The sequence below is a fragment of the Anarrhichthys ocellatus genome, unplaced genomic scaffold, assembly GCF_004355925.1.
Source record: "Anarrhichthys ocellatus isolate YVR2014 unplaced genomic scaffold, GSC_Weel_1.0 scaffold24, whole genome shotgun sequence".
Classification (NCBI taxonomy): domain Eukaryota; kingdom Metazoa; phylum Chordata; class Actinopteri; order Perciformes; family Anarhichadidae; genus Anarrhichthys; species Anarrhichthys ocellatus.
In genome coordinates, this window is record NW_022280054.1 from 4,513,020 (window position 1) to 4,522,992 (window position 9,973).

The 9,973-nt window shown below is 41.0% G+C and overlaps 1 protein-coding gene across 3 annotated transcripts in view; it reads right to left on the reverse strand.

Annotated features, from left to right (window-relative positions):
* The window catches only part of fchsd2 (FCH and double SH3 domains 2), a 48,386-nt gene that overhangs the window by 32,318 nt on the left and 6,095 nt on the right, over window positions 1-9,973 (reverse strand). For all 3 annotated transcript variants that reach the window (XM_031861254.1, XM_031861256.1, XM_031861255.1), the window contains exon 3: window positions 3,906-3,951. In XM_031861254.1, the coding sequence (XP_031717114.1) occupies window positions 3,906-3,951 (46 nt within the window). The remainder of the gene's footprint in view (window positions 1-3,905; window positions 3,952-9,973) is intronic.

Genomic DNA, 9,973 nt, shown 5'->3' on the forward strand with positions numbered 1-9,973 from the left:
AGAGAGAGAGAGAGAGAGAGAGAGAGAGAGAGAGAGAGAGAGAGAGACACACACACACACACACACACACACACACACACACACACACACACACAGTGACAGCCACGGCCGCCTGGCCTTTTTGGGCAGTACAGTGAAGTGTGACCCCAGCCTCAAACTATTCCAGCAATGCTGATCGTGGGAGGGGAACACAGGACAAATAGCCAACACTCACACGCTAACACACACACACAGAAAACATGGCCGCCGATCAAACTATTTGATTGGCTGCTGGTAATGCGCTGACACAGTGAAAGGACAAAAGGTTAAATAACTACATCTTCACTTTCTTTCTAGCTCTGTTCTCCTTTCCTCCGGTCTTTTCCTCTATTTTGTTAAATGCTCGTGTCTATTTCTTTGCCGCCGTGGAACGAGAGACAAGAGGAAAGGGCAGACGGGCCAAAATAAAATGCTAGTTACAGTATTTACAGTAAGGGGAGCAAATAATTAGTTAGCTTATTAATTTCCCGTTCATATTTATGTGGACTTCACTATGGGGGGCAAAGAGAGAGGCCTACATGTAAAAATAAAAATCCTAATCTAAACACTAGACTGTATATTATCAGTTAAAGGACCGGTGCTGCACACACACACACACACACACACACACACACCCACACACCCACACACACCGTGATTGCTTATTGCTTTTAGGTAGTATGCTTGTAATTGTATCATAGATGTTTTTGATGTATTGTTCAGTAAATAAACTGTTATATTTTAGGGAGCAGTTTTCTGTGATTATTTTGTGCATACAGTTGTAGTAATAGCTGGTTGTCATCGTCAGTGCTCGGACTCTAAATGTGGAATAGTACCTCAACTATTGACATTTTGAGTAAACACCAATTTTGAGACTTCATCCACAATCTGTATTGATAATCATATTGATATTAATAATTTCAATAATGACATTTTTATACTTGATAATAACCAAACTTGTTTGTACTCAGACATTGCCACACATTAACACACATACATTCATGCACGCACACTACAATTACATTGTCCTACTGAGTAGAAGGGTGGGGGGGGTGTTGCTAGGCAACCTCTATTTCTAAAGGTGAACAAGACAGTGCTGAGGGAGCATAGAGAGAGAGAGAGAGAGAGAGAGAGAGAGAGAGAGAGAGAGAGAGAATGAGTGTCTGAAACCAGAGGGGTCGACCACAGGAAACTCACACCTAATCATTCAAACTACATGCAAATGAAGACACACATGTTTAAACACACACACTGATACGATGGCTTTAAAAGAAGAGCAATGTGTGGATAGCGGCAGAGAGGGAATATGTTAATATGTGCTTAAGAGCTGGATCGGTAATGTATTCAAATGTTTTTCATTAAGCTACAGGAGGATTTTCCATCTGTGTGTGTGTGTGTGTGTGTGTGTGTGTGTGTGTGTGTGTGTGTGTGAGAGGGCTTAAGCTCAGCAGCATCAAAATACAATAAAAAAAAATCAAGAGTCATTCACACTGTTGGCGGCAGGCGCTGCTTGGTTTCTACGTAGACACCGTATGCTTAGGGAGAGGAGTATGCTGACGCAGCAGTCTACTGGGAAAGGATTTTTGGTTTTCGTGCGTCCTGACAGATCCACACAGCGGCTGTCTGATGGGTAGAAATACTTTCAGGGTATAAGGAAGCAGCCATTCCTGCTCACCATGTTTAGAAACACAAACACTGGTAACTGCCTACCCCTCAAGCCTGAATACTGATGATTATAGCTGATGATGCGGCCCATTAGCTTGAAATTATGTTCAGTTTCAAGGGATGAAACGCTCTGTTTCCACAAACATTATCTTAACTCAATGCAGAAGTCTTAAAATATTCTTAGAGTCGCACTCTAAAGCAGTGAAGACCAGTAACTCTGTACTTGCTGTAAAACTGGTAGCAGATGTAAATTGAACTCAATGAATTATCAATGAATCTGCCTATTTTCTTCTTGATTATTTGACAGATTGTTTTGTATATAAAATGAAATAAAGCTCTACAGCCACGAATCGTTCAAAAGGTTTTAACCGTATTCAAACATTCCAGTATGAAATGTGAACGATATAGAAACATAGAATTGAATTGAATAGATCGGCCCCATTGTCTCTTGACACCCAAGCCAGCTATTTGAGGCTGGACAAGCTCGATATATCAAATTTATATATATACGAGTATCGGTGCGTCCCTCATTTAAACAAACATTCAGAGATTGTGTGTACAAGCTGTTTGAACCCACACAGAGAACATTCTTTGTTGAACCTTCTGCTGGTTTGGGAGTGGCTGTTGAAGAGGCCTACTGAGACGACTCCCATCTTCTCGGGCTGCTTGCTGGTACGATTGCAAATGGCAAAAAACACAAAGCGGTATACACCGAGTAACGGCTTCATCCAGTGCTGAGAGGATATATTATTGCGGCTTATTTACATGCAAAATAAACCTTCGCTGTCAAGATTCATGATTACTATGCAACATTTCATGAATCTGAAAAACACTAAACATCTGTGAATAACCAAATCATATGGGAAAGGGAAACCAAATGTGGCCTGCAGGACATGTGAGAGTTTGTATGCAGTTGAAGAATGAATCAACAATAAATAATGTTACAAGTACTCGGCCTAAGGTGGCTGCACATACGTGTACTTTCCTTGAAAATCATTTTATAATCCTGTTTTCCAGCAATCGATTAATCCCAACATTTACAGCGAAACAATATATAACGAAAGAAAAAATAACATTATGCATCTACAATGTTCACACACAAAAAAGGATCCCATTTTAAAAAGCTATTAGAGAGAGAAGGTGCTCTAACTACATGAAGACATTTCAAAGAGTCAGCAAATTATCAGTTCTGCTTTGCCAATTCTTTGTTGCTTGAGGCCTCATGAGAAGAGCAAAGTAGCAGTTTAGGATTGACTGAACTATTGCTCAAGACTTTCATTCAACTTTTCATTCACTTTTTTTTTTAATCTCCTCTGACGTGTTCGGCTTCTCACATACTGGCCAGTTGCCTGAAACAAATAGCTCCGAAGCATTAATTTAACAGTTTAACTTTAATCTGTAACAAATGTGCTGAAGAGCCAAAACTCAACTGAAAACATTAAGCACTTAAAGCATAACATGTGAACTTGCGTTGAGGCTTTCGGGGACTTTTTATACTGATTTGTTTGATACACATTTCCCAACAATCTCCTCAATTATGATAGTCTCAGCTGGGATTTGAACCCACGGCCTCCTGTGTGAAGACGGACACTTAGCCAACTAACCCACAGCGATGACCAATTAAGAAGCAATGTTTCAGTTGGCAACCTCAAAAAATGTATAAATATTGAATTGAATCAACTTAAACAATATCGCATTTAAAACAGAAAATACTAAATAAAGGAAAACGGGAGTGTGAACACAGAGCTTTAATCTGTTAGTAATGAGCTAAGCAGCCAAATATAAATGAAATAATAAGTGCTTAATGACCAAATTCTGAACCTTTGGGATGGCTTCAGGAGAGTTCTAAGAATCTCTGAATTGATATGTTTGATATAAAAAAGTTTTTACAAATTCATTTTTAAATGGTTTGAAATACAGTAGATCCTCTAATCCTCCCGGGGGTCCCCTCCCCCTTGGAGTTCATTACAGCACTGGACCATCTCCAAGTTAAATTATATTAAATAGCACATTCTCACATTTAAGAAGTTGGAAGCAGCAGATGTTTGGCATTTTGTTTGATAAAGGAAATCCCTCCATTTCCTTTGAGTTGAGCTTGGTAGTACTCCACATTCCAAGTTTTCCTGAACCCAATCCTCCAGTGGAACTTTCTGATCTGAAGAATTGGTGATAGACCCTGATGGGATTCAAACCCAGGATGGAAGAAGTCCAGCCAGTCTTACCTGTGCATAGTCCCTCTCCAGCTGGCCCTTCTTCAGACTATAGGTCCTACAGGGAGACAAAGAGACAGATATTTGAGTCTGAAAGGGTGAATATTATATGTAATATAAAAAATCTTTTATAAACTCAACCAGTAGCACACAAGTTACTGCCACTTGTAAGACCCAAAGTATTATTTAGAGGCATATACGCAAACTAAAGACAGAATATTTCTTCCATTAATAGTTTCTGTACTGCAATGAAAAGACTTTTCTGTCTCTTAATGCCAGATTGACCCACGTTCTGACTCACTACATGTAAAAATCCCAACAAAGTTCCCCCTCTCTCCGTCTCTATGTCACACAACATCCTGGCAGCAGAGACAGTGGCAGCTCTTATCACAGCCCAGGAATGTGCAGAATGAAAAACATAACTTACACGATTACACCCACAGATAATTGTACGGGCACGGTTTGTTGAATGAACAAAGCAGCGTGTAAATTTGTGAAGTTATCAAGTCTGGAGCTGCTCCATAGATAATGAACTAGAGATGGATTTTGTGGTCCCAAAAAAATATTGTTTTCTTCTTCTTGTTTTTTTTTAACCCTGAGGAGCTTTATTCTGTTGTAATGTTCTCAGTTCTGATCTCATCTATAACATGGTTCTCTATTCATCGTCTGTGGACCATTTCCGACAGTTATAGGCCTACTTTATAGGTTTACTAACATTTCTTAAACCATAGGACCTAACTTGTATGAATTTTGGAAATGGGCGTAATTCCCTTTTTAAGAAGCTGGAATCAAAGAATGATTGGATAATGAAAATGTCTTAATTCCTTTGAGTTTAGCATGTTAATACTCAGATACCTGTGACTGCAACTAACCAATTTTACTTGGAGAAACACAAAAGTAATCTGCTGGAACTTTCTACTTTCCAGTTTAAATAGATGACTTTGCTTTCAGGCACAGCTGGGATTCGAACCTACGATCTCATGATCACTAAACAGGCGCTTTGACCAACTAAGCCACATATTCATTCAAGGATAAAACTCCTGTGTGTTAAAACCCACCACTACCACTGACCACTAGAGCATGCTGTGAATATGTTTTGGATAACCAGAGGCTAAAGACGAGAGCAGCTATGTAAAGCAGAACGCAGCTTCACGGCTATGCCCTCGGAAAGCACCTTCTTTAGCTTGGCAACCTTGACAAACAGCAATATATTGCAACATATTGCATCACCATAAACGCATTGCTATTGCTGATGAAAAGAATTTGAGGAATTAAAGTAAAGGAAACCTGTTCAAGTAAAATACTTTGATAGACCACAAAACCCCCTGATTTCTAAAAAAATACTGTGATACTGATCTTTGGTAATCTCGCCCACCACTATTGCACACTTTGTGAGCAATGTCCGAATTGGTGTTCCTGTACAAAATTCACCACCGGAGATTCCATCTTTCATGTTGTGATACAAGAAAATGCACTGTAGAAAATGCACTGCTGCGATTTGAACCCAGGATCTCCTGTTTACTAGGCAGGCGCTTTAACCAGCAAAGCAAAGTCCCATGCGTCACTTCATTATTGCCATTGACCATTGAATGATGTGGTTACTATTTCTCTTATTGTGACTCCCATTAGGTGCGACAGGCCCTTGTGCAATTCACCAAACAATCTCCTCAAGTCTGATCGCACTGTGCTTTTGAAAAACACTGCCAGTATCATGTTGACAAGTCAGGCCTCTCAACCAACCAACCAACCGACCAACCGATAAGCCACAGCACCACGACTATGAGCAATCAAGAAGCAATATTTCCAGTGGCAACCTCAAAATAAAGTTTCAAAAAAGCGATGTATTGAATTGAATCAATATGTTGTACGCGGAACAGAAATTACGATTTAAACGAAAATGGATAAATAACTCAAATTGGCTTATCTGAGGTAGTTTTTTTGATTTTATTTATTTAAAAAAAGTAAATCCTATATCTTCCTCCTGATCCCATCTCCTGTTTACTTGACACGGGCTCTTTAAACAACTAAGCCACAGTACCCTGAAGCGCCCCAATAGAGAGCAATGTTCAAAACCCAAACATATTCAATGCAAAATGATAGTGAAGAAGAAAAGTAGCAAATTCTCACATTAAAGAAATTGGAACCAGCAAATGTTTGACATTTTTGTTTGACAATGGAAATCCCTTAATTTCCTGGAGTACTCCACATTGCAGTGACTGCAACCGGCTGTTTATGACACAAATGTTCCCGCACCTAATCCACCTCTGAAGCTTCCTTCTTTCAAGTGTCGATACAAAACTGCTGACCGTACAAAAGGCACTGCTGACATTTAGACCCAGGACCTCCTGTTTATTACACAGGCACTTGAACGTACTAAGCGAAGGGAAAAGATAACAACGGCGTACCGATCATCTTTTCTCTTGAGAAAGCCGACTCATTTCCTAATGAAGACATCTTGAGGCCTTCATCTGAATGACGCAAAATAACTTGTAACTTGGAAATCATTGAGAAAGAAGAGTTGGCTCTGACTCAATCACAAAACTGGAACTGAAGTGATCAAGTTCAGTAGCTGCAACTGGCTATGTCAGTCATATAACCAATCATGTTGAGCATATTGTAAATACAAATTTATATTCTACTATATTAGTTTCTTTCATCCCTACACACACACACACACACACACACACACACACACACACACACACACAGCCAGCCCCTGCGTCGGTATCTTCGTACTGCAGTCTACTCGTGTGCTAGTAAAGGTCTCTTGACTTGATTTGTATGTCCCACACAAGTACACACAAGTATACACACACACACACACACACACACACACACACACTGGGATCTTTGGACATGCCTGGGCTTCTCATGCAACCATGGTGACACTACATCAGATACCTCACAGATACCCAATTACCATCCAGGAATATATGTAAGCCACGAAACATTTTTGTGTTGAACTGTTTGTTTCTTAACAAGGATGGAAACAGAACTCTCAGGTTAAGTCCTGAATAGTTATTTAGCTTCAGAATGTATAATATCAGTGTCTGTTAGTGTAGCCCACAGTCTATTTCAATCTATCCTTAAAACCTCTCCATACCCTTCCTCCACCTTTGTTTTAAACTCATATCCCTTCCTCTTTCTGCACTCTGCTTTCTTGCCCTCTCTTCCTCCCTCATCTCTCGATCTCTACTCTGTCTGCCCATCACTTGTGTTTGCGCTGCACGAGTCAAAACGCAGTGTCAGCAGCATCAGCTGTGCATGAAAAAAGGAAAGGGAGAAAGAAAATGCCCAGATGAGTGAGTGTGTGTGTGTGTGTGTGTGTGTCTGACAGGAAATACTTAAGTGCTTAGGAGTGGACGTAAGTGCGTGTGTGTGTGTGTGTGAAGGCAGAGGAGGGGAGCGATCAAACGTGGGAAAACAGCTGAGATCAATGGTCTACAGGACACAGCCTGAGATCAGTGACAACAGGATAAGCAACATGAGTCACGGACAGAAAGAGAGGCGGAGGAGGGAGGTGATGTTTTCTCACTGCGTGATCGCCACGAGAGACAATGGAGCAGATTCTCTGCAGTGTTTTCACTCCAAGACCAAGCGAGTGTTTCGGAAAAAGACACTCACATTTCAGAATACAATACAATTATGAAATCACAAGCCTCAAAATCAAAAGATTGAAACAAACTACTATAAGTAAACGGTAAACAGACTGTTCTTGTAGAGCGCTTTTCTAGTCTACGGGAGCAATTTGGGGTTAAGCGTCTTGCCCAAAGACACATCGACACGGACTAGAGGAGCCGGGGATCGAACCGCCGATCCCCTGATTGAAAAGGACGACTCTGCTTCTACCACTGAGCCACAGTCGCGTCTTATGACTCACTTCTTGAAGGGCCTGTATGCTCGTGTTGAAGGCTTTAGACTTACAAACCCATCCCACCAGTTCTCTTCCTGCACAAATGTGCTAAAGCCTCTGAGGACGCTGGAAAACACGTCTAGGTAATTAGTTAACCCCGGATGGTGTTGAGACAAAAGCTGCTAGATTATGTTAGAAAGTTAAATATTGGATCATTCAGGACATTCAGAGCTGTCTGCCAGGCCTGCCTCAGCTCCATAAATGATCCACCGCTTTGGCCATTTTTTTAGAGCTCGGTTGTGTCGTTACTGCCAGGATGGTACCGGCTGGAGCTCACGGCTCTTCAGAAACATATGGGTGACGTCACAGAGACTACTTCCATATTTTATACAGTCTACGTTCAGGACACAATACTTTAAAAACACAGTTCCCTCTCAGTCTAACTGGAGGCGTGTGGCCATAAACTCGTAGCTGGGGATGGGACGATATTGGATTATATGGCAGATTGTGATAAAAACACTCGCCATAAATTGATTGTATTTAACAGGATCATCGTGAATATCGCATTAAGTGACTTGAAAAAGCTGTGATGTAGGGCCTGATTTAAAGAATACAGGAATGATCATGTAAGAAAGAACAGATTCAAACAAAGTTGCAATCTTTTGAATTAATTTATCCTTTTGCAGGGGGATCATATGATTTAAAATAACCTTATCAAAGATTGTTAGATGCGTCTGCGATGCAATAAAAATATTTCTTTCTTAAAGAAATCTATAGGCAAGTGATTCCAGTATGTTTTAGAGCCATCTTAAGAGTTTTAAGCATATTTTTTTATGATTATTGGGATAATATTGCTCTGATCAGCTGCGGCTTCTGGAATCTGAGACGTCAAAAGAAATCTTTGTGGAGACATTTCTCAAACACAATGATCAGCTAAAGCTGGTGGATGTCACTCTGTCACAAACTGGAGATCATTTCAAGCGTCACACTTCAATCCGTCAGAGAATAAAGCCTCTACACTGAAGGAGTGCGCCAACGCGGTCAATTAATAATGATTGCTGCGGCACATAGGTATCAACACAACACAATCCCAAACAGAACAATGTTAATTATATGGATCATCCGCTGATCCGATGCTGAGGCACCTTTACCAAAGACATGAGAGCACTGCATCAAACACCTTCTCACTTTAGCAGGGTGTGAATCAGCATTACATTCATTCTTGTTCCCCCTACAAGTCCTTGCTTTTCCGTTCCCGTGCTTCCTAAATTATAGAGGCTGCAGTGAAAAGTATTAATGAGGATTCTGATAGCATTTTGGGTGCAAATTGGGGGAGGCTATAATCTAGCTACTCAGCATGGAGACCCATTAGGTTTTAATGATATCTGCAGATAGTTTGCGAGGATTTGGTCAATAAATTTGCGTGAAATACAAATTTCCTTTTAACTCATGCAAATGTGCCACACAGACACAGACGTCGGGGGGTGAGGGGGGGTTAGATTCCTAAATTACAACAGGGAACCAGTTGTAATTTAAGAATCTAACCAGCGCAGTCTAGCCATCAGCAACAAAACCTGGTACTTTCATCCTTTTGTTTTCCCACTACTGTCGTCTCCGTGATTGATGATGCTCTTTGTGTATTCTTTATAAAGCCCTCCGGCTAGACGATGGTACATTTGATGCATATGACGTTGGAACTTGTCGAACATGTACTCTCCGTCCTCACAGAGGGGCGTGCTGTTGTAAAGCCCCGCCACGCCAATCACGAGAACAGACTCGTAGCACAGCGCTGCGGGGCAAAGCATGCACTGCCCTTTTGCAGAAAGGCCATCGTCAGGCAGAGTGTCACGATGATGGCCTTTCTGCAACTCCGTTCCATTCACCGATCAAAATCTACACATTGAACCAAATAGAACCAAACTGCAATATTGAAATTGTGTTATAGCTCCATTGTTAAAGTGAAAAGTATGTTCGTATTCAGCAAAAACTTGCCTTTTTTTGTGGTTTGCACTGTGTGTGTGTGTTTGGGCAGACATAAGGGTATGGGGGATTTAGCTGGATTGAGGACACCAAGTTGACTCCCTGAGTCCACCAACTCGTCATGGTTTTCTCCTCTTTCTCTTATCCTCTCTCCGAAGACTAGTCCAGCTAAAATGCAGCTCAGAGGATTAAACATACCCCTCTCTCTCTCTCTCTCTCTCTCTCTCTCTCTCTCTCTCTCTCTCTC